This window comes from Arthrobotrys flagrans, assembly GCF_004000055.1.
Source record: "Arthrobotrys flagrans strain CBS H-5679 chromosome Unknown unitig_9, whole genome shotgun sequence".
Lineage (NCBI taxonomy): Eukaryota > Fungi > Ascomycota > Orbiliomycetes > Orbiliales > Orbiliaceae > Arthrobotrys > Arthrobotrys flagrans.
Window position 1 is genome coordinate 1,647,673 of NW_027137551.1, and position 23,404 is coordinate 1,671,076.

At 47.0% G+C, this 23,404-nt stretch overlaps 7 protein-coding genes across 7 annotated transcripts; 4 read left to right on the plus strand and 3 right to left on the minus strand.

Annotated features, from left to right (window-relative positions):
• Positions 1-2,687: 2,687 nt before the first annotated feature.
• On the plus strand, positions 2,688-3,384 carry DFL_005833 (uncharacterized protein; the record flags this gene model as incomplete). Its single annotated transcript, XM_067635150.1, has 2 exons — positions 2,688-2,890; positions 2,952-3,384. The coding sequence occupies 2 exons, from the start codon at positions 2,688-2,690 to the stop codon at positions 3,382-3,384; spliced, it is 636 nt and encodes a 211-aa protein (XP_067489608.1).
• A 377-nt stretch (positions 3,385-3,761) lies between these two features.
• DFL_005834 (uncharacterized protein) lies at positions 3,762-4,701 on the minus strand (the record flags this gene model as incomplete). The annotated part of the gene is made up of 2 exons (XM_067635151.1): positions 3,762-4,423; positions 4,503-4,701. The coding sequence occupies 2 exons, from the start codon at positions 4,699-4,701 to the stop codon at positions 3,762-3,764; spliced, it is 861 nt and encodes a 286-aa protein (XP_067489609.1).
• A 234-nt stretch (positions 4,702-4,935) lies between these two features.
• DFL_005835 (uncharacterized protein) lies at positions 4,936-8,767 on the minus strand (the record flags this gene model as incomplete). Its single annotated transcript, XM_067635152.1, has 4 exons — positions 4,936-5,112; positions 5,183-6,588; positions 6,644-8,616; positions 8,685-8,767. 4 exons carry the CDS (start codon positions 8,765-8,767, stop codon positions 4,936-4,938), a joined length of 3,639 nt encoding a protein of 1,212 aa, XP_067489610.1.
• A 255-nt stretch (positions 8,768-9,022) lies between these two features.
• DFL_005836 (uncharacterized protein) lies at positions 9,023-10,493 on the plus strand (the record flags this gene model as incomplete). The annotated part of the gene is made up of 3 exons (XM_067635153.1): positions 9,023-9,199; positions 9,294-10,120; positions 10,181-10,493. The coding sequence occupies 3 exons, from the start codon at positions 9,023-9,025 to the stop codon at positions 10,491-10,493; spliced, it is 1,317 nt and encodes a 438-aa protein (XP_067489611.1).
• Positions 10,494-14,576: 4,083 nt separating this feature from the next.
• DFL_005837 (uncharacterized protein) lies at positions 14,577-16,896 on the plus strand (the record flags this gene model as incomplete). Its single annotated transcript, XM_067635154.1, has 4 exons — positions 14,577-14,836; positions 14,918-15,069; positions 15,138-15,340; positions 15,406-16,896. 4 exons carry the CDS (start codon positions 14,577-14,579, stop codon positions 16,894-16,896), a joined length of 2,106 nt encoding a protein of 701 aa, XP_067489612.1.
• Positions 16,897-17,730: 834 nt separating this feature from the next.
• Positions 17,731-18,174, minus strand: DFL_005838 (uncharacterized protein; the record flags this gene model as incomplete). The annotated part of the gene is made up of 1 exon (XM_067635155.1): positions 17,731-18,174. One exon carries the CDS (start codon positions 18,172-18,174, stop codon positions 17,731-17,733), a length of 444 nt encoding a protein of 147 aa, XP_067489613.1.
• Positions 18,175-19,644: 1,470 nt separating this feature from the next.
• Positions 19,645-23,254, plus strand: DFL_005839 (uncharacterized protein; the record flags this gene model as incomplete). Its single annotated transcript, XM_067635156.1, has 8 exons — positions 19,645-19,675; positions 19,739-19,831; positions 19,892-20,056; positions 20,123-20,342; positions 20,404-20,568; positions 20,626-22,139; positions 22,196-22,476; positions 22,535-23,254. 8 exons carry the CDS (start codon positions 19,645-19,647, stop codon positions 23,252-23,254), a joined length of 3,189 nt encoding a protein of 1,062 aa, XP_067489614.1.
• Between the last annotated feature and the right edge of the window lie 150 nt (positions 23,255-23,404).

Genomic DNA, 23,404 nt, shown 5'->3' on the forward strand with positions numbered 1-23,404 from the left:
TTCAATTAAGTTGATCTTGGACAATAATACGACGGAAAGAAATTCCCCTCAAATGTAAGCTCACTGACAATGAGAGCCATCCGGGCTCTCTCACAAAAGTGATGCTACGAATAGTCAGCCTAGTACCCCGTCGCGAATATGAAAGATATATTAATACAGATTAAATAAACTTGCAATTGAAAACAATTGAGGTGGCTTTCATCAGCATCAGCTCTTGACCTTTCCCTAGAAAAACGTTTTGCAAATCATTCGGTCGATACTTGCTATGGTATGTGGGATTATATAATGCTCGATTCTGTACGTATATTGGCGATACATCTAGCCCTGGTATCTCTGTTTGGGCTGGGGCACGCATATTTTCTCCCGACCTCGAACGATAGTTGTTTAGCGGCACGTATGACGGAGGCGTATAGTTACAAAGCCCCTCCCATCAAACTACGCGCTAGTGCCATCATGTTATCTTCGACGTTATTTTCCCTCCCGTCCTGACTTTCGTGTGGTAAATTGGGTAACTGAGAATGGATCGCCGGACTGAAGCGAGAGATCATACGGACAACGTGGTTGATGGGATCGATGGAGGATTGTCAAACAAAATCGAATCACACAATCCTACCGAGAGAACAATTGTTAACAAAACTAGTAGTTAGACTGTGTCTGATCTCCGAAATGTCTCTAAATAAGGACCCAGCATTCTATGAGCATATAGAATACTGCAATGCTTAGGGGTTCGCTATAACTGTAGCATATTTGCTCTCTCTCTAGAGATGCTTGTATTAAGGCCCCCTGTTCCTTCACGATTTGTAATAAGGATATGCAAATATGGATCGTCGTTGAATGTCTTAACGTGAACTGCTTTAGATACCATCTGTTGATATATGGCGTGATGAGAAATTTCTCCGTTGATGTTGATTATCGTAGGGAAATTTTTTTTTTTCTGTTAGCGTAGCCTTGAAGTTAGGCCATTTAGGTTCTCTCGAGGGTCATATCATATGTGCTTTACCTATGCTACTCACCTCTGGAAACCCTGAAGGGCTGGTAGAGCTATAGAGTTTGGTGTTTGTAACAGGATTTCTATAGTGATTCTGAGATTTGTGTACTTTGTATGCTTGGTATGCTATAGGATATCACTAGAACGAGCTTAGCCGGGGCCAATATTTCTCGACTTGTTACCTATATTTAGCTCACAAATTTGCTCACTATTATTTAAAAATTCATATCATCATCCTCCGCCAAACAAAATCAAAAAGAAGACCATCGACAGGAATAGCCCTGATAATGTCGTCGAACGAGGATCACCTTCAACCGATACTGGAACAATTGGCGGAAGCTCTCCCGGAATTTAAAATCGGTCAAGGCAGGAATGAACATCCGTCAGTAAGGGCAGGAAAGCGCATAGTTGCAGATTATCTCGATGAGTGGACGGACTTCGCTGCCAATGCTAAATCCTTCATCGAGAGCTTGTAAAGCGGGCCAAATAGCGCAGCTACCCGGATGAAGATTGCCCGTACGAACGAGCCCCAGCTTTACATTATAGGGTAGAAATATGGTGTTAAATAGAAGGTTATCGAGCTCGTGGCCGAACCGATTCATCGGTTTATTAGCAAGGCGTTTGAATCGCGAACCAGGAGTGGGCGAGCCTTCCCAAATCTAGATTTGAAGGTATCTAGTGTGCGTTTTGGGGACCCGAAGTGTGTGGAAAGCTCCTTCGGGGAGGATCCCGGAGATTCCCCAGATATGGTTATTATCAAAACCCAGGACAACGAAGGCATGCAACTTCTAGCGCCTATTGAACTAAAAACCCCTTGGACCGTAGATCTCCGAGATCTTGACACTCCTCACCAAGAGCGAAGAAGGTGTAGAGGGGCATCTATATCCTGACGTGACTCCATTTAACGTCCTTGTAAGTGAGAATCATGACCATATGGATTACGAGGTTTAAGCTGACAGCTGACCTAAAAAGTTTGGAAATCCCCGCGGCGAACGAAACCCCGACAGATAATTGATTATGAGATTCGAACCAAATGTTTGAATTTTCAGCCTCTTTAGCATTATTATCAGTAGAGGTTTTAAACAAATATCATCACTACTGCCATTTAGGCCTGAATGCTTGACTCTCGAGCAACCCCGATTATCGAGTTGGATATGTAGTCTGGTACTTTCAAACTTAGATATCAATATCTCAGAGCTTCAGAATTACCACGAAAGTTACCGTATTATCGCCACGTCTTCTTTGTTTGAAGGTTTTGTTCTTATGTGTACATGCTAGACTATGTATTGGTACAGATAAAGTAACGCAAACCCAGTAACCTTTACCTTTAAACTTTGACGGAAGATAATCGAAAGGAAAAGCAATAAAATTGAAGCCGCCTTAAGAGCACCAGTCAGAATCCACAGGTTCGAGAAGATATTTCTCATCGATCAACCAGCTAGGTGTGATAAACCATGTGACTCAAGGCTGCTTGTGGCTACTAATGGTTATGCACGTGAGCTAGAGAACCAGGCAAGCTGTTATAGGTAACTGGTATTTAACTATTGACCATTCCTCTTTTATGCTTTCTCCCAGTACTCTTGGATTGGTACTTCTTCATTACCTACCAACCAACCATCACCTATCACTTATCGGCCCACCGACACACCACCACCACTGTCACTTTACTTTGCTTAGAGTCTTTTCAGCACCCTTTGCGATGAATGATCATGAAGAGCAGCTCACACGAAAGTTTGACTGCATCGTCTTTGCTGATGATACCGGCGAGGAAAAGTTGGGCACGTTCACCGTTGACTTGGATCTCTATCACAGTGATACTTTCTTCGAAGGACAGTTCATCACAAAGGGATCCGCACCAAAACCAGCATTCATGAAGCTTTTCCCTCCTAGATATGCTAAGCTGTTAGTATAAATATCCCTTCGTCCGCTGGAAGGAACGAGTTAGTGACCTATCGTTTTCTAGTTACAAACCGGATATTAAAGCTCTGGAAATCATGAAAGATGCCATCTGTACACCAAAATTACTGGCAGCTGGCAGCACCTTAGGCAGCAGGGGAGCGATTCCTGGAGGGGCGGTTATCATAAAATCTGCCTGCCCTGGTGAACGATTGCCTTGGGGCGCCTTTTGGAACAAGTTCACTAATTTCAACTCTACGAACGAAGTGTGGGTAGCTTTGAAGAGAGCTCTAAAGGAGTTTCGCGCACAAAATATAGAACTCTGGGAGATCCTTTCGGAGGATGTGCTATGGGACAAAGATTCGGGACAGGTCTACATTGTAGATTTTGATGACTGGGATTGGGCTAAGGAAAACCCTGATGGAAAACCGCGCTCTATAGTCCACGAATTGCATTGGCTCACGAGGAACTTCAAGCTGACCGATCCCGAGGAGGATTGATTATTATATCATCAAAGCTAAGCTAAGCTACTCACCATGCTCTTGGCTGTATATAGTCTGATTTTCTCACCGACCAACAGCAACTAAAACACCTATCAAATTCATGTTCGAGATCGAACATCGTTGAAACTGCTTATTGATCACTTAGCCTTCCTCCCTATTCCAACCTTAAAATGGATAACCCTGTTGCTGGAGTAGCATTGTAAGACGGAAATGCAGCTACCTAGTCGTATATGATGATAACCCACAAGACCAGACCATGCAATGACCAAAAAGAAACCTTCATCGCCTCGAACACCATTTTTGAAAAATGAAATCAAACCAAAAAACGAAACTACCCCTCTTGTCCTCCTCTCTGTGTCCTATAAGTTTATGCTCTACGCACCCTCCGCGAGTGCCAAAATCCCACAATGAACACTCCCAGTATCCTCCATGATCTTCCCAACCGCGATCCTAACCTCCTCACTCGCCAACAAATCCTCCCCGGAAGACTCCACAATCCTCCTCTCACCCGTCTTCTGGCTCCCATCCATTTCATAAACCCCCCCATCAGTACCCCTCACAAACGCAATATAATGATAATCCACCTCCGCCTCCGCATCTGGCGCTTCGGTCTCCCCGGCTTCTGCGGCCTCTTTATGCGCCGCCGCCAAACTCGGTGAGTTAATCAACAACTCAGCTCTAGCATATGGATCCAATGGCTTCGCCTCCTCTAATAAAGCCGCGAGGTTTGACCCTTCTACCAGATGTTTTTCGGCAACAACGCCGTTTAGAACGGAGTGCAGGAGGGCCATTAGACCGCAGGCGTTTTTGATGGTTTGTTTGATGTAGAGAACCGGTCCTGTGGCTGTGGCTTGCGCGTAGAGGTGGTTGTTTTGTTTGGCGGAGTCTTCGCTGGTGGGGAAGATTAGGATTAAGGCGTGAACGGGGCGGGGGATGAAGGAGAGGAGGTCCGGGTCGGTGAGGGAGTAGACATCTGTGAAGGAGAGGGAGGGTGAGAGGCCGAGTTTGTGGGCGAGGGAGTTGAAGGTATCGGGGTCTGTTATGGATTTGGTGGTTAGCTTGGATGTGGTAGTGGGGTGGGATACGCGTGGAGGGGTTTGGCTAGTGTGACGTACTGGATTCGAGAGGAATGAAAGCGACACGTTTGACTTCGGACATCTTGAAGGTATTTGCTATTTCGATGTAGCTATTGGAGAGGTAGAGGTGTGGATTTACGGTGGTTGATGGTATTTTCTTGAAGTTGGTGCTATTTGGGGTTGTATTCCGGTGGAGGGATAGCTTCGGCTTATATATCAACCCTGGCGCAGGTGCCATTTAGGATCATCTCCAACACAGTGCACCAAACTAGGATCCTGCAAGTTGGGAGTCATTCCTCTTGTGCTTATATTGAACTAATGTCATTGCGCTTTTGGAGCCGGATGGTACAGTTCTATTAAACCAGGATTCATCTTTCAAGTCGTTACTCATACATACATCCTATATAACAACATATTATGTAACCCTCGATCCTAAAATATTAGGAGTCGGGATACATCGATAACATCATGCTTAACCCCAAGTGCCCCCACCCCCACCTCTCCCTTGTCTTCTCTGTGCGGATAATCTCCAGTCGTCTCCATCCGAAAACCTATTATACAATGGCTGAATCTTCTCGTTCCTCTTCCGCTTGCTTAGCCTATCTGTCGGCGCGACCCTAAAGAATCTAGGAGCTGCATCAACAAGCCACTATAAATCAAAGAAAATATATCAGTATTAACCCTTGATAAAGAAAACAAAAGAAGGACTTAAAACATACCTTCGGCTCAATAGCCGTCGTACAATGCATATATTCCTTCGTCGTCAACACCAATTCATGATAAATAACATGTTCGGCCGGCTTCCCAAACAGCGCTGAACTGGGGTGCATATACACCGGCGTTCCCTCCGTCAAAGTTTTATACCCTTCCGTTGGATCCTTCCGCGCCGCATGCTTGAAGAATCCGGTACAAAGCGCCTGTCGCACTTTCATTGTATTCCTTCCGCAACTAATGATACGATTATTGTACCTCTCCATGATGGAGACCAATTGCTGTCGTACATCCTGGGCGCGACGCATGGAGCGAGCTTGGATGAAGTTTTCGAAGCACCAGGGACTTGAAAAGTTGTTTTGTTTCCAGGAGTTATAGACGTTTAAGAATGTCAAGTGATCACCGTGGGGGTCGTGGAATTTGGCTTTCTTCTGGTCGGCTTGCTGTTGTTTCTCCTTGGGCCTGTAAAACACGGTTTGAACTTGCAACATGGCCACGATCGTAAGCATCTCATCGGAGCAGCCCATATCCACAGATGCAATCAAAACCTTGCTGAGACCCGGGTCCATAGGAAAATCTGCCATCTTTCTTCCAAGACGGGTAAGTAGACCTTCGTCATCTAGAGCTCCAAGGCCATAGAGTTCCTCCAAAGCGTTCAACATGGTATTCGTCGGCGGCGGGTCCATAAAGTCGAAGTGTAATAGATCATTTATACCCATGGCCTTCAACATAAGAATCGTATGGGCCAAATTCTGGCGTTGGATCTCAGGAATTGAAGACGGAAGCATCTCACTCTGGAAGGCGGCTTCCGTATACAACCTATAGCACTTTCCGGGACCTGTACGGCCAGCACGACCGGCTCTCTGTTTGGCCTGTGCCTGGGAAATCGGAGTAACGACGAGGGAGTCCATCCCCAGCTTTGGATCGAAAGCATTCTGCTTGACGAAACCGGGGTCGATGACAAAGTAAATCTGGTCGATTGTGATGGAAGTTTCGGCGATATTTGTCGCGATAACCACTTTTCTGCTGCCGGGGGGTGCGGGTTCGAAAATTTTACTCTGCATCTCCGAAGGTAGAGCAGAATAGACGGGGAGGATGATGAGCTCGGGTACGGCTGGCCCGAGGGCTTTCATACGCTCGTAAAGAATCTCACAGGCCGTGTCGATTTCTTCTTGACCTGTCAAGAACACCAAGATATCACCAGGCGGTTCCGACAGATGGATTTGCATGACGGTGATTAAGGCAGCGTCGAGGTAATCTGATTCTGGCTCCTTGGTGTACAAGATCTCCACGGGGAAGGTACGGCCGGGAATCGAGAAAATCGGGCACTCATTGAAGTAGTGAGAGAATTTCTCAGCGTCGAGCGTAGCTGATGTTACAATGATCTTCAGATCCGGCCGTCTCTTGATGGTTTCTATGGATTCGTCAGCTTGCAACATAAACTAAAATGGGATATTCGTAACACGTACTCTTTAAAAGACCGAAGAGAACATCAGTGGCGATCGTTCTCTCGTGAGCCTCGTCCAACATGATCACGGAGTACCTCTTCAGATCTGGATCTAGCAAGACCTCTCTCTGAAGCATACCGTCTGTCATGTATTTGATTTTGGTCTCCGGACTTGTACAGTCCTCAAAACGGATGGTGTATCCAACTTCCTGACCAAGCTTACACCCGACTTCCTCAGCTACACGCTTTGCAACGGACATCGCCGCTACACGTCTAGGCTGCGTACAACCGATGATACCGCGATCCCCGAATCCTGCTTCTGCAAGGTATTGTGTCATCTGTGTCGTTTTTCCAGACCCGGTATCACCGACGACGATGAGAATTTGGTTGTCGTGGACGGCCTTGATAATGGCTTCTCTAAACTTGAATACGGGAAGCGATTCCCTCTGTTCCTTGATAGACAGCGAAGTCCGTTTCCCGTAGCTCTCGTTCTTGCTCATCGTAACCCGCTTCCATTCTGGCACATCACCGGCCTTCGAAACTTGATTCCGAATATCAGTAGCAAATTGCCGCTCACCAGCCATGGGGTCATTCCACTGGGCCTGGAGGTCGACATTTTGGGCTGCTTCGGACGCTGCATCTTGCTGTTGCTGTTGTCGTAACTCTCTTCTCTCCTTTGCTAAGGTAGTTCCGGACATAGCGGCACGGTTCATCGATCCATCGGGCGCCTTGACCACACGGATGGGCGATAATTCTAGACTCTGTTTTGTTTGTCCCGCAAGGAAAGGCGGCTCATCCTCTCGGACTTCGATATCCACGTCCTCTTCCAACTCTCCACCATTCTCGATCTCGTCATTAACAACATCGATATCGGGGTAATCTTTCGCGCTTAGTGCGCCGGAGGCGATAAGTTGTTTGATCTCCCATCTCTCCGGCGATGTCAACCTCTTCTTGTTTCTTCCCTTGCCTTCATCGTCGTCTTCAAACACTGGAACTTCTTCGTGTGCTCCGAACCTTCCAGATAGCTTGGACGTGTTCGCGCCGGTCCCTATTCTCTTCCCTGGGATCAAATCCCTCCCAGTTTCCTGGTCCACCTCTTTCATTGATAATCCGATTCGAGTACCCTCAATCGAGATAACCTTAACTTTCACCGGTTGGCCTCGCGATAACAAGTCCGAAGGATGGTTTACCCGTCCTTGGTTTTGTATAGCGGAGATGTGGACCAAGCCATCGACCTTGCCCTTCACACCCCTCAAGTTGACAAAGGCACCAAAGTCCTTGACTCCAGACACGACACCGTCATAAACTTTGAACATAGTTGGCGCATCATCCAACTCCTTAGCAGGCGGGCGTTTGAACTCGTCGTCATCGTCATAATCATATCGCCTGCCTCTTCTCTCCTTATCACGGCCTCCGTTCCTTCCGTACCGGTCGTAGTCGCCATCTCTCCTCTTCGGACTCCGATCCCTCCCTCCATATCCCGGACTCCGATCTCGGCTTCTCCTCCTGCTCTTCCCATACCTCCCGTCTCTATCATCCCTAATAGGACTCGGACTCCTCGTCCTCTTCCTATTCCTCTCCGCCCTAACCTTTCCTTCCAAGCTTTCCAACAACGCCAGTGTATCATCAATCGCATCCGGTTCCTCCTTCTTTTTCGCGCCCTTTTCACCGGCATCCTTCTCCGCCTTGTCGTACTCAGCCTTCCACGGCGCGTCATCAGCATCAGGTAATGCTAGACCTTTAAAGACCCTCGATTTCTTCTCTAAGTCTTCGAATGCAGATAGCCCGCCCATATCTTCATCTTCATCTTCGTCCTTTTTCTTCTTCCCTTTGTTCTTATGCCGTGGGTGCATCGTTAGGATTAATCGGTCGATAGATTCCGCTAGCGAATTCGGGAAGTCGACGCCCATGGATGTAAGTCGGGACTTGAAGTCGGTGAGGGATTTGGAGTCATTGTGGAGGTTTATGATAAATTCGGCGAGAGTCTTGTCATTTCTGTGGAGTGCTGTTAGTATTCCATGATGAACTGTTAATGGTAGAGAGGAAGATACGGAGACACGTACATTCCCAAATGATTCGTCAACTCAGTGGTAATCTTCGAGACGAGCGAGAGCAGCTCGAGGCTCTGTAAATCCTCGAGACTCATGTTGGGCAAGACCGAATACCGAAACCTGGAGCGAGCGATGCTGAAAGGCTGATGCTGAAATTTCGTGAATATGGATTTGGTGAGTCGCAAAAGATGCTTCTTCTTTGGCCCGACCGCCAAGACATTTAAACGCGACCCAGAACCACAACCACAACGCATTCACTCGCTAATTAGCTTGTACAGTTTCCACGTTCCCTTTCCTTTGCTACCTGGCGTAGGGCTTCGAGCTTCAGTTGCGAGTTTCCTTCGCCCATCATGCCCGTCGAATTCCTGGGCCAGGTCTTCTCTGAAGGCGCTTCATCTGTTCCGTATTTGCCGACGATACTCCGGATCTTACCATGGGCTGCGTTAGTCTACATTCTCCGCTGGTTCTTCGGCGGGGAGACGAATAAGGTCGAACGTGTGATGCATGGGAAGGTCGTGATGGTAGCTGTAAGTATCGTGTCTCCTTTTTTTAGATCACTTACAATATCATTTTATTCCAAACTACAGGGTCACAGAGTTGATATGTATAAAATATATATAGGGCGGCACATCCGGCCTTGGAGCAGCAATAGTAAACGACCTAGCCTCCAAAGGCGCCCAAATCGTCCTCCTCGTCCGTTCAACCCAAGACTACTGGCTAATAGACTACATCTCCGACCTTCGCAAAAAATACTCCAACAACCTAATCTACGCCGAAGAATGCGACCTCTCATCTCTCCACAGCATCCGTCTATTCTGTACAAAATGGCTAGATAACGCTCCACCCCGAAGACTAGACAGTATTGTCCTCGCAGCCGGTGTCATGGCTCCACCGTTTTCGTCGAGAGGGGTGACAAAGGATGGAGTGGAGGTCCATTGGGGGGTCAATTACCTTGCCTATTACCATTTTTTGACGTTAATGATGCCTGCGTTGAAGGTTCAGCCGCCGGATAGGGATGTTAAGATTTTGGTTGCTACCTGTGCGGCTTACATGCTTGGAGAATTAGATCTGAACGATCCGGAGTTTTTGGAAAGGGGGTATCCGGGTAGAAGACCATGGTTAGTTTATGGAGCTGCAAAGATCGCGGTAATGGCTTTGGTGGCGGAGGTACAAAGACAGTTGGATGAATACAAAAGACCGGATGGGATGCCGACAAATGTGAAGGTTTGGAGTGTGGATCCGGGGATTATGAGGAGTCCCGGGAGTAGGAGGTGGTTGTCTTTGGGGAGTGTAATTGGGTTGTTGGCGTATCTAGTTACTTGGCCGTTTTGGTGGGTGGTGTTGAAGTCGACGGATGAAGGCGCGCAGGGGTTTTTTGCGGGGTTGTATGATCCGGAGTTCGGGAAGAGGAAGGGAGGGGGGTTGATTAGGGAATGTAAGGTTTCGCCGTATGTATTTCTTTTCCTTCTCTGGTTGGTTATGGGGGGTAAATGCTAATATGGCTGTAGGTTTCGGAAACCTGAGATCGAGTCCGAGATTCTTGGACAGCATTTATTCGAGGTATCGAAAGCACAAGTTGCTAAGATAGAGAAAGCAGCGGCGCTTGAGAGAGCGAAGCAGAAAAAGAAGGATGAGGAAGTAGAGGCTAAAGCAGCTAAAGATTCCAAATCGGACGAGAAGGAGACGACATTAAAGTCGAAGAGTCAAAAGTCCAGCGGCAAGAAGGTCGCATTCAACGACGAAGCCGATTCGACAGCCGCAGAGGCGTCCGCTACAGATACGCTAAAGTCGACGAACAAGAGGCGGACGAAAAAGACATGACATCAAGCTAGTCAATACGTCGTTCGTTTGGAATTTGTTTTTTTCACAGCCTCGCTGAGGACCACCAACATCGAGCCAATATCTACAATAATCTAACCAACAAAAACGTACATAGTAACTACGATCGGCAAGAGATCGTGATCAAGCAGAATTCTACGATTGGTGGAAATGATCTTCTCAACAAACATATAACTGTTAACACTTTCGCCACCCACCTATAACCGCCATATACTTCACCACCACCAACACCGGAGATATAACCCGTTTTTACATCTCCCGGACAGCTTTCCAGAAAGAATAAGGATCTACCACGTGTCTATTAAATTTAACTGATGGGGGTCGAACGAGACGAACATCTGTGGGTTCGGAGGGGTTATAGTTGCCCATGATCGTAGCCCATGCATACATACATACATCATCCAGACCCTTCTACCCTACCGCTTATTCACATTAATCCGTTGGAAGACCAACATTTAGTCCAAGAAATCCCAAGAAAAACATGTACACCTTGCCTTTGCATACCCACCGCACACCCCACTCCATCAATCGACGGAACCGAATGGTGCAGGCCCGATATATAACCACCCACCCCTACCGTTATCGCCGAACTTGGAGCGAAGCTGCAGCCTGGAGCTCTCGGTTATCGATAACAATTGTTTCCTCCCTTCTTTCTTCCTAGGTTGAAATATTACTTTTTCTAGTTACGTGTGTGAATATGTGCTGATGGGAAGATACAATCCGCAACAATTACAACCACCACCGCATTTAGGTGGAACAAACGAAGATTGTGAGTGATTGGTTGGATGTATCATTAGGATTGTTTCTTACCCTCCCTTAGAAGCCCTGGGAATGTTGTTTTGTGTAGAAATGCCGGAGATGGAATGGTTCAGGAACGATATCGTTGTAGTTTTCTTATTTTTAGTATCTTTTCTACGGTTTGAACTTTGAATATTTCGTTGCGGGTGTGGTGAAAGTTGGTTGGCGGAAAGTTACTGGAAAAGGCAAATAACGCCACAGTTGGGTTGGAAAGAGTCCGCACGCTTATTTGGGAAAGTTGGTGGATTGATTTGGTTAGACTTATAAGGTCTTCCTTTTCGGGTAATATTGGATTATTTTCTCCCATACCTGTGCTCGGATAGACATTTTGGACCTGAAATCTCAGCTCGATTGGTTTTTATCTTGAACTGATATTACCATGTCAGAGCTAAGAAGCTTGTGGTATCTTCGTAAGCGGGTAAGAATGTTGGCGTTCAGCTCGCAGGGCCAGCATTCCAATCCGATATCGATCAAACGATAATAACTCGAACGTCAAATTTTTGAATTTTCAAGACATCTTAGGATCAAATTTTAATTAGAGATCATTGACGACTGGAACTCATATGAGCACCATAATCTGGCGCACGAGCTCGGTACCCTTGCAAAATGCAAACAATACCAAGCTGGTCTATCGCCTGTTTTTCGCTAAAGGATTACATGACATGTGGGTCCCCCAGCAGACCGAAAAAATAGGCGGGCAGGGAAGAGCACGTAGGGCAAGGCAAGGTTAAAGCTCCAATCAGAGCAGCTACAAACGAATGCCCGGTGGGGGGATACCAATTGTCAAAGCGGGTTGCAGGTTCGCATGAAGGATTCGGCCCTCGCTTGCATAATTCGCTGCTTCTTTCCCTTATTTGGTTTTTCTTTTGGGGGGTCGGCGGGATGTAGTCCATAGAGGAGAGTATTTTGAGAAAAGACGTTTCATCGATGTTGGAATGAGGTTTTAAAAGTGAGTGTTAATATGACAAGGACATGGTATCCTGTGGGGAGATTGGCGAGGGTATTATGGTGTGAGCTCCTCAGCTCAAGCTTGCAAGTCGACTCGACTCCGATCGACTAGAAAGTCATGAACAGGCTTTGGTTACCCTTCTCAGTCGGCAGAGGTAACTTTGAAGCCAAGATTTAGGGCCATGAGGCTTGTTCTTAGTCCTTTTACATAGCCTCCGCAATTGATTCAGTTGAGGGCTAGTAATGCATGTACAAAGGCCAATTCGATCTGAACGTGATCAGATAACATATACGAAGCTGGGCTTTCAATGGTAATATCGCACAATCGGTATCACAGGCCAGCTCGAGTAGGGCTAGCTAGCTGTGTACCTCATGTAAGGCTAGTTATCCGGCACATGAAGTGCGCCCGCCAGTTAGTATTAATAGTTTAACTGTAAATCTTGTAAGGATCGTACAGCAGGCAAGCAAGAAAAATATGGCGTGGTGGAGCGACACCTTTTCGGCTTAGAACTACCGTTTCGAAGGCTCCACCCAGGAGATCGGTTTTTTCCTTCCTGTCCTTGGAGTTGGAATCAATTGCCATTTGAACAAATCAACCTCTCGCTTTCGAGCTTTTCTCCGGCTTGATCTTTTTTCTTCTTTTCTTTTCTTTCCTTTTCAGTATTGTACTGTATCGAATCTCGCCTCCTATTCGAGCTGCGCTGTCATCTGATATCGAACATCGAACATCTCATCCCGTCGACTCGCATTGCAGCAGGTTCGCGGAGTCCGCTACCTGTCGACCTGGACAAACGTTCGAATCTTACTCGCTCGTTAAAGCTCAAGCTCAGAATCAACTGCAATTGCAACGCCCGTGCATGCAGTACAGTACAGTACATTCGATCAAGTAAGTCAGCTGGTAGGCATGTGGCATCGCATCGCATATTCCCGTGCTGCGCTGCGCTGCTGAGCGAACATCGAACTTTCAAACTTGTTTCGGATTTTTTTTTACTCTCGACGGTATCCCCTATACATACAAGAAAGATCAATGATATTTCTAAAAAAAAAAATTCGATTTATATGATATTATGCGTTTTAAGTTTATTTCACATCATATTCCTTTTTACTAAACGTGCACACGCGGGCTTTAGGTCGATCCACGCACGCATGATTACGATGTTCTGCAAGCAATAACGGCGAATTAGAAAGAGCGACCTGTCCTAATAACGCTAGATATTATTCTCCTTCAACCCTCCCGGTCGCCCGCATTATATTAACTGTTCGAGTATTGACTCGAGTGCTTCCTCGAAATAATTCTCCATACAGGCACGCTAACTAGCTAACTTACGCTCAGACGGGTCTCTGGAAGGAACAAAAAAAAGTCTGTCCCCTTGAATTCGAATTCAAAACTCGAACTCCTCGGCTTTACGAAAGTCTCTCCTGCATTTATCGCCCATCCAGCCCCGATCTGGCACGGTTGAGTTTAGCTTTCCTAGCGCTCGGACAAATTGCAACTTCCGGCTTCAATCCAAAAGCTTCAGTGGATTTTTGACTCCTCGACGCCACAGTCCATCAATTCAGGGAATAGCTCAAACCCAACTTTGCGAAAGTTCCAACAAAATATACCGGGAAAAATTACAAATCGAGAAATAAAAAATATACCCCTCTAAAAAGTTTTTATCAAACATCGGTCTCTCGTTTATATACTTTCCGACAAGTTTCCAAAGTTCTTCCTCCGTCAGGAACATCTTTTTTAGTTCTTCTCTAGCGGCCTTCACAAACACACATACGCACGCAGGTACCAGCTGAAAGGAGGGGAACTCCAAATCTCCAACGTTGCCATTTCCGGCCGCCACCCACGTTTCTAGGCCCGATCCCTTATCTCCCGTTTACGTATCTGACCTTTTTTGGCATACGAGTGTTCGCTGTATTTGGTGTGTGCATACATTCTTCGGGCGAGCAGCTGCGTATACTACCATCGAGGAATTACGTTACTCTTGAGTGACAAGTAAGAAGTCAAAAAAAGTCAAAAAGAGAGGAAGAAAAAGTATATACTACTGTGCCGTGCGAGAGGAACCGAAACGCCAGGGGCAGAATCAACCACCCACATTGCGGTTACCTGCATTACTCAAGCTATCCCTAGAAAAGCTTGAAGCACCGCGCAAGGAGACCTCAAAACTGTGATTCCGAAGGGAAATATATATATATTGAATTTCCGCGCAAGGAAATCAAACCCCAAGAGAAAAAGAAACGCAAAAAACTAGCAATTCCACGGCTTTGGGTGTTCCAGACTGAGGTGTGGGGGCTCGTGGTGTCCCCCTCCCAAATGAAGTCTTTAAGATGGGCGACATGCCAGTTGATCCAGAGCTGGCTTCTTTTTCAACTTCGAATTCGACTTTCAATGGTTCCCAGTTTTATCCTCCAACAATCCTTATCGACATGTCACGACTAGGCGGGGCGAATCCGACAGGTGCGTCCCTTACGAGGGAGCAGCTCGAAATTGTGAGAATAATAGCGTTATGCAGTTCCGGAATCACGCTCATTGCTTCGGCGGTTGTGTTACACTGGTTCGTGCGGATGAAGAGGAATTTCAGGCGGCAGTATGTTCCAATTTCTTTTCGGAGAAAAAAACCCTGGAGTTTAGGGGATTGTCTCGCTGATAGTTATATGTTGGAATTTAGACTTATCATGATACTTATTATCTGCGATACATGGAAATCAATCTGGAGCTTCGTCTTCCCAGCGGTCGCCCTCGCAAACTCGACCGTTGTAACTACTAGTAGTTTTTGTCAAGCATCTGGGTTTTTCTTCGCCTTTGGGATTGAAAGTGCTGGTATGCAGCCTTGTGCAACTAAGTTTCCAACGTTGTACGAAATTGACTGATCACGATTGGACATCTAGATTTCTGCATCCTGTTTATTGCGATTCATACTGCGATCAGCATTTTCCTCCCAAGGACAGGGCCTCAAGGAAAATCCGGCTTGTACCAATATCGACACACCGTCTACGCAATACTCATACTACTACCTATCACTATGGCCGCCTTGGCCTTCACGAACAAGGCACCCGCATATGTAGCGCAGACTACGTGGTGCTACTTGCCGGTATGCATATATTTTCCAGATTTCTGGATTACGATCCTGATATTTTGAATTTTTGAATTTTTTAGGTTCGGCCCTTCTGGTACCGTCTCGCCCTGGCCTGGATCCCTCGATACATTATCATGGTATCCATCACTGCGCTTTACCTCGCAATATACGTTTACGTCAAAGTGACATTCCGATCCTATCGTGCTCGATTTAGGACATCAGAGTTCGATACCGATGCTACCCAGCCTTCTCAATTAGATTCAAACCAGACGGTTACCGACAGACGTGGCTCAGTTTTGAGCGTATTCGGAGCCACATTTAAACTCCCCGGAGTTGGAAAGACTTCTGAGAAAGTAAGAGAGGTCGATGTTGGGATCGATCCGGTCGTCACCCGGATCAGGAGATTGTCTGGAACGGAGAACGACGACAGTGAAGAAATTGAGGGGACAAGCCGAATCATCGATCTCGAAAAGGGCCAACCGTCTGCATCCCGCCGCGCTGAAGACGACTCTACCGATGAAGGCCACCACGGTACTGGTAGTGATGACTCGACATCTCGGATGATCAGGCGAGACCTCGAAACCAGCCACCCTTCCGCCAGGGCGGCCTCGGACTCCGAAGAAGAGCTCCGAAAAAGGCAATACGCTATTCAACGCCAGCTCCGGTTTTTATTCATCTATCCCTGCATCTACGTTCTCATCTGGCTGATACCGCTTATCAATCACTCGTTACAGTATTTCGAGCGGTTTGCGGAACGGCCTTCGTTCCCCTTGGTCTGTATCTCTGCGATCGCTATTCCGATCCAAGGGGCTATCGATTGCCTACTCTTCTCGCTCCGCGAAAAACCGTGGCGACTGGTTAAGAAACAGACGAAACAGCCGTTCGTGTCTTGGATGTTGAGGCGGCATTGGGAAGAGCCGAGTAATGAAGATCTGAATATCGAAGCTATGACGGAAGGACAACGACATGCTTATTTGAGAAGGGAGAGAGAGAAGCAAGAGAATGAAGCGGCGAGACGAGAGAGGGCCGAGAAGAAGAAGAATAAGCCAAAGATGGGAAGAAAGAATTCAATGGCATGGTGGGATACCTTCGAGCGGGCGAATATTAGCGGTGTTGCCGTTTCGAGGCAGAGTTCGAGGCAGGAGGGTGATGCCGGAAGGGGTTCTTTGGCAGTGTCGGGAGTAGACGGGAAGGCTCCGACGAGGAATAGCAGCTTCAGCAGCTTTAGATCTCTGGGAAGGCAAAGGTCTAAAAGTGCCGGTGACCTTTGGAGAAACTTCAGCTTTTCGGACCTGGGTAGGCAAGGGTCTATCGGCGGAAATAATAGAAAGCAGAGCACTGCGGTTGTGGAAACCTCGGGGGCAATCGGTGCAATCGAAGAAGAACAGCAGGATCCGAAATCAACCATTGAAGGCGAAGGGAAAAGTGGAAGATCGTCGTCCGAAGGGGAGCAACCTACCGGTGATACTTCAGCCAATCCAACAACCCCATTAGCGGATCGGATCGAGCCTTCTGAGGGACTAATGATGAAGGGTCTCCCGCTGTACCCACCGAGTGCGAGGAGGAGATAGATGAGTTTCCTTTTATTTTTTTTCAAAGTTATCTTCCGTTCCTTAGAATTGCATTTCGGAGTTATAAATGTTTCTGCGTTCCAATCCAGTTTGCTTGTTTAATTGGAGTTACTGCTTTTTTGATTCTGTTGTTTTCATTGGATACCCCTGGGCTTTTCTTTTCCTTCCTTTCAATCCAGGCCCTTCGATTCCCCTTTCCGAGTGCTCTAGCAGGAATTATTGCTTGAGATATTCACCAGTCGCAAGATTACAGGATAGATTAAGAATCTTTGGAATCTCTGTCGTCAACGCCTCTTATTACCCGGCCATCTTATCTTTTTAATCTTTTTTTGTTGCGCAATTTCAATGCGGCGTTGTCTTTTTTTCTGTGAAGATATATGGCATACTGTTATGGAGTTCTTTCCTGGAGTCTTTTGATTATTATTTTTTATTCACATATATACACATCATGTACCACTCACCTATCTCTTGGACATTACTTACGACCGACACGATACATCCATCAAAAGTCTTTATTAACAATATTTCGATCGGTGCTTTAATGAATTCCAGGCCAGGGATTATTTTATTTTATTTTATTTTATTTTATTGGGTTTCAATATAGTTCTGCAGATCCGCATCCCTGTAGTTTAATCTTCCGGAGATATGTACGATACCATAGGATATTAGATATTAGGTGCAAGTTCATTTGCAAAGTTATAAATTCAAAGGATGATAATATGCCCACGTTTAATTCGATCCGTGCTACCTATCCATATGCACCGAGTATCCACGTTAAATTAATAGCCGCCGCTAAAATATAGCTCTCTTGATCCTATATATAGCTATCAAGATTCACTCCTCCCACGGCTTCTTCTCCGGAAACTCCATGGAACTGACCAAACAATAATGCGGTTCGTACGTTTTACAACACCGATGCCACTTCCTTTCTTCGGCGGCCAAGGTTTTGTCTCCAGCGCTCCATGCTCCACCCTCTGTTGCGGCGATTACAATGGCACGGTGGAGGTTAATTACCTCCGGTGATGATGGTGGAATATCTTCACGGGCTTCGAAGCGTACTAGGCGAGGGTACATTTCCCAGCCGTAGATAGTCATAAGGCAAATCATAACCGCCATATTCACCTTCCCCTTCGTAGAAGGATATTCCTCAAACATCTTACTCAAAAAAGCAGCACGATTATATTCCGCTTGTTCTCCAGTCCATACACCCCTAACGTAGGATGAAATAAAGTCTCGTTCACCCTTTGTAGGATGTGGATCATGGACACTATAAAACATTAGTCGTGGCAGTGGAAGACGTAGAATTTGTCAGAGGGGATGGAGATTTTGACGGTTAGGCCGAAGGGGGGGGTTATGGGTGGTGCTTGGGTGGATGATGCGGCCTCAGGGGAAGCGGATGTTGCCGTCGGTGAGGGATCGAAGCCAGGCTTCGCAGATGGAGAGGGTGAAGTAGTTGTTCCCTTCCTTTGCCAAGGCGCCTTTGGGATTGGATAGCAGCCTGGCTAACCGTACTATCATTATTCGGATTCCCGACTCGTTCATGAAGCTGAGGGAAGCTCGTAAGTTGCTCTCCTTGGGCATTTCGAAGCAGGGATTGAATGCTAGGGACGGTGCGACGTCCTCTAAAGTAATATGGATCATGGTCGCCGAATCGGTCTCGGGACCGAGGATAGGATCCGTGCCTCGGATTGTGCATTTTGAGGGATTTTGTAGATGAGTATAATCGTTAGGCCTATATGATACAGTTCTTTCCGAGGAGATAGTGAGAGGATGAGATTTACCTAAGGCGTGACGTGAAGGTGCAATTAATTAGGGATACAGGATTTCTTTTAGGATGTATAATATCGAGACTGACTATGAAAATTGGCATGGCTTGGAGTCAATATCAATGCGAACATGCATATCAATACATCGAGCTGTTATCCCTTCGCTCGAATAAATGTCTCTACTTGGCCTGGTAGGTCTTTACTACAGTTCTACTGGATATCCGAACGCATTATAACGGGTAAGTTTTAGCACAATTTTGTAAAGATTTGCACTTGACGTATAGATCTCGTGCCAAGAGGTAAATTAAGAAATCCCAAAGGCCTTGTAACAATTATATGCGTACGCACTGCGCCCTATGGAAATCAATCGTATTAAGATTGAGACTAACGAGACCAATTGGAATTGAATGTATCACTGCGGCCTCGTTCGAAATACTAATAATCTCCGTTATGGTCTAGTATTTTTATTCAAAGCATTCGAATATTCGGCTTACAAATGGAACGTTTCGGACCCGGCCCAAATGAAAGCTCGCGAGCTTATTAATCAATACCCTTTTCGGTTCAGACTCATACAAATGCGTTATTTATTATCGAATCATGCTATATCTATCGACATTAACAATCCGATGCTTTTCGACAGAAAGGAACTAATTTGGTATGTGTCTTTGCGGCTCAGAATGCAACATGGCGGGGCATCCAAACTGCGTTGGATGCCGTTGTTATCGATAGCCACCCCACATAGAAGTGTTGTGTCGGCAGACTCAAAATTTCTTGGTCACATTCTTCCCCAATCGCCCAAGTCCAACCCGGAAAACCCTACCCCTTCCTTCCTTCCTCCTTGCGTCGCTATCCACCATCCCAATTGGCTGGTCTCTACCAAACCTCCGTCACGATCAGGAGACTACCGATTCTCCTACGGCCTATCCGGCCAAATCTCCGCTCTACAGTTCGATTACCACGTCCCCATCTGTTAACCGCAAATATGTCGACTCCAAAGGCTTCGGATCTTGTTGGTATGCACGTGGAAACGGTATTGGTTATATATGCCTGGAATTGGGGCTGACGGTGGATTCTAGATAGCTCTCCTTCGACTCCTAATTACCCCGGGGTTCCTCCGTCTGGGGAGGATGCTGTAGCCGAAGCATCAAAGCCGAAGACCGCGAAGCAGCGTCAGTAGCTCCAATTTAATCTCATCTAGACGATAATATCTCACACATTCACATTTATAGTTGCCGCTGAAGCTAAGAAAGCTGAGAAGGCGAAGAAGTTCCTCGAAAAGAAAGCCAAGTCCGAAGCTCTCGCCCAAGCTTCACAGCCAAAAGCCAAGAAGGAAAAGAAGGAAGAGGCTCCGGTCGAAGCATATGTCGAAGAGACTCCCGTAGGACAGAAGAAGAGTAGGGACTATTCTTAGCTCTGTTGACAGGGCTTTGCGATACTTACTGATCGGATTCTTGAAATAGTTCTTAAACCTCTTGGCAAAGCGTACGATCCAGTCGCCGTTGAATCTGCGTGGAATGCATGGTGGGAACAAGAAGGTTTCTTCAAGCCTGAGATGAAGGCCGATGGAAAACCAAAGGATGAAGGTGTTTTCGTCATTACGGCTCCACCACCGAACGTTACCGGTGCCCTTCATATTGGACACGCGTTGGCTGTATCGCTCCAGGACGTCCTTGTTCGATGGTATGGAAGTTTGCACGGGTGGCGATTGTGCGCGTTCCTGGATGCTGATAGTTGCGCTTAGGAATCGTATGCAGGGGAAGACTGTGCTTTTCCTGCCGGGATGCGACCATGCCGGTATTTCTACACAAAGCGTCATTGAAAGTCGATTATGGAGGCAGAACAAGCAGACCAGATATGACGTTGGCCGAGAAAAGCTCGTCAAATTGATCTGGGAGTGGAAAGAGGAGTATGTCCGAGATCGTGAAGGTCTTTAGTTTCAGGGCTGACGGGTTTGGAATCACAGGTATCACGGCAAGATCAACAAAGCCTTCCGGGCTATGGGTGCTTCCTTCGATTGGTCCCGCGAGGCATTTACCATGCAGGATTCCTTCCAGCAGGGTGTTGCCGACACTTTCACCAAACTTCACGACGAGGGCGTCATCTACCGAGGCCACAAACTTGTTAACTGGTGTCACCAACTGAACACATCGCTATCCAATCTAGAAGTCGACAACAAGGAACTCGCCGGCCGAACATTACTGTCCGTTCCCGGATACGACAAGAAGATCGAATTCGGTGTCATCATCCACTTCAAATACCCTATCGTCGCTAGCGATGAATTCTTAGAAGTTGCGACAACGCGTATCGAGACGATGCTGGGTGATAGTGCCATCGCCGTCAATCCAAACGATCCGAGATACAAGCACCTTATCGGAAAACGTGCCAAACATCCATTCGTCCCCGACAGAATCATGCCGATTGTTGCCGATGACTATGTCGACGTGGGCTTCGGTACTGGTGCCGTCAAGATTACTCCTGCTCACGACTTCAACGATTATGCTCTCGGTAAGAGACATAACCTTGAATTCATCAACATCCTTAACGATGACGGAACCTTGAACGAGAACGCTGGACCTTACAAGGGAATGAAGAGATTCGATGTTCGATACAAAATTCAAGCCGACCTCAAGGAGCTAGGATTGTATGTTGAGACCAAGGACAACCCTATGCAAATCCCACTTTGCAACAAATCCAAGGATGTCATCGAGCCACTCCTGAAGCCACAGTGGTGGATGAAGATGGGTGATATGGCTAAGGCTGCGATAGATCACGTTAGGGCCGGAGAAGTCAAGATTAGACCGCAGACATCGGAGAACGACTACTACAGATGGTTAGAAGGAATTCAGGACTGGTGTCTGTCTCGACAACTCTGGTGGGGACATCAGCCACCAGCTTATCACATTCAATTCGAGGAAGAAACTAGCTACATAGATGATGAAGACCACTGGGTTGTTGCTGTAACACGGGAGGATGCGGAGAAGAAAGCCGCCGAGAAGTACCCTGGCCGAAATTTCACTCTTGAACAGGATCCAGATGTCCTCGACACATGGTTCTCGTCGGGACAATGGCCATATTTCACGATGGGCTATCCGGAAAGAACCGATGACCTCAAGTACTTCTACCCCAGTTCGCTCATGGAAACCGGTTGGGATATCCTCTTCTTCTGGGTCGCTCGTATGATCATGCTCGGAGTCAAGCTTATGGGTGGCGTTCCCTTCGATGAAGTATACTGCCATGGTCTCATTCGTGACTCTGAGGGCCGAAAGATGTCCAAGTCTCTCGGCAACGTCATCGATCCCCTTGATGTTATCCACGGTATCCCCCTGAAGGGATTGCATGAAAAGCTTGAAGGTGGAAACCTGGATCCCAAGGAAGTTGCTACCGCGACTAAATACCAGAAGACCGCCTTCCCGCAAGGTATCCCTCAGTGCGGCGCTGATGCTTTGAGATTTACTTTGATCTCTTACACTACCGGAAGTATGTTAACCTTTTCATCACGACAGTCAATGTGTATTGCTGACAATGCGACCCAGGCTTGGATATCAACACTGAAATCAACGTCTTCCACGGCTACCGCAAGTTCTGCAACAAGATCTTCCAGGCCACCAAATTCGTCCTTGGAAACCTTGACGAGAACTTTACACCACAAAAGGCCGTCCTTTCCGGCAAGGAGGCCTTGGCTGAGAAATGGATCTTGCACAAACTCAACCATACCGCGAAGGTTGTCAGCGAGACCCTGCAGTCAAGAGAGTTCTTCAAAGCGACGGAGGCTGTTTACCAATACTGGTATAGCAACCTCTGCGACGTCTACATCGTAAGTAGCCTTCCGTCGTATACAATCCTTCGACTCGATCGCTAACACGCATCAATAGGAAAATTCCAAGTCTTTGATCCAAGATGGAACCCCGGAAGTCCGAGAGTCTGCCAAACAAACCCTCTACACCGCCATCGAGGGTGCTCTCCTTCTCATCCATCCATTCATGCCCTTCATCTCCGAAGAGCTTTGGCAACGTCTCGCCCGCCGTCCAGGTGACTCCACCCCATCGATCACTGTCGCCAAGTACCCGGTCTTCACCGAAGAACTTCACGACCTCGAAAGCGAACGTGCTTACGAACTCGTATTGGATGTTTCCCGAGGTGTAAGAAGCCTGATGGCCGAGTACACGATCAAAGACGAGGGTCAACTATTCGTCCAAGTCGATGATAAGGAGAGCCTTGCAATTGTCGAAGAAAACCACGCTAGCATCAAGAGTCTCTCCGGAAAGGGCGTTAGCGCCTTAGATATCGTTGCCATTGGTGGTGAAACACCAAAGGGATGTGTAGCTCTACGTATTAACGCGAGCGCCGTCGTCTATTTGAGCGTTAAGGGACGTGTGGACTTCGACCAAGAAATTCAAAAGGCACAGCAGAGGCTCGACAAGGCCAAGGATGGACTGGCAAAGCAGGAGAAGTTGTTGAACGATAAGAATTACTTGAGCAAGGCCAATAAGGTTACCCAGGAGGCTGATGCTAAGAAGTTGGAGGAGTTTAAGGCGCATATTGGAACCTATGAGGGGAGCATTCAGGCTTTTGAACGGCTGAAGTTGGAGTAAGAGGGATTGCAGATGAGGCACCTTGTGGGGGGATGGTTTTCTTACTACTACCGTTATTATTTCTTTGATCGATGAGCTTACCGTTCTACCAGGGGATGGGAGCGAGATCGAAGGCCTTTATATTATTATGTAGGCGCGCAAAAAAATCGA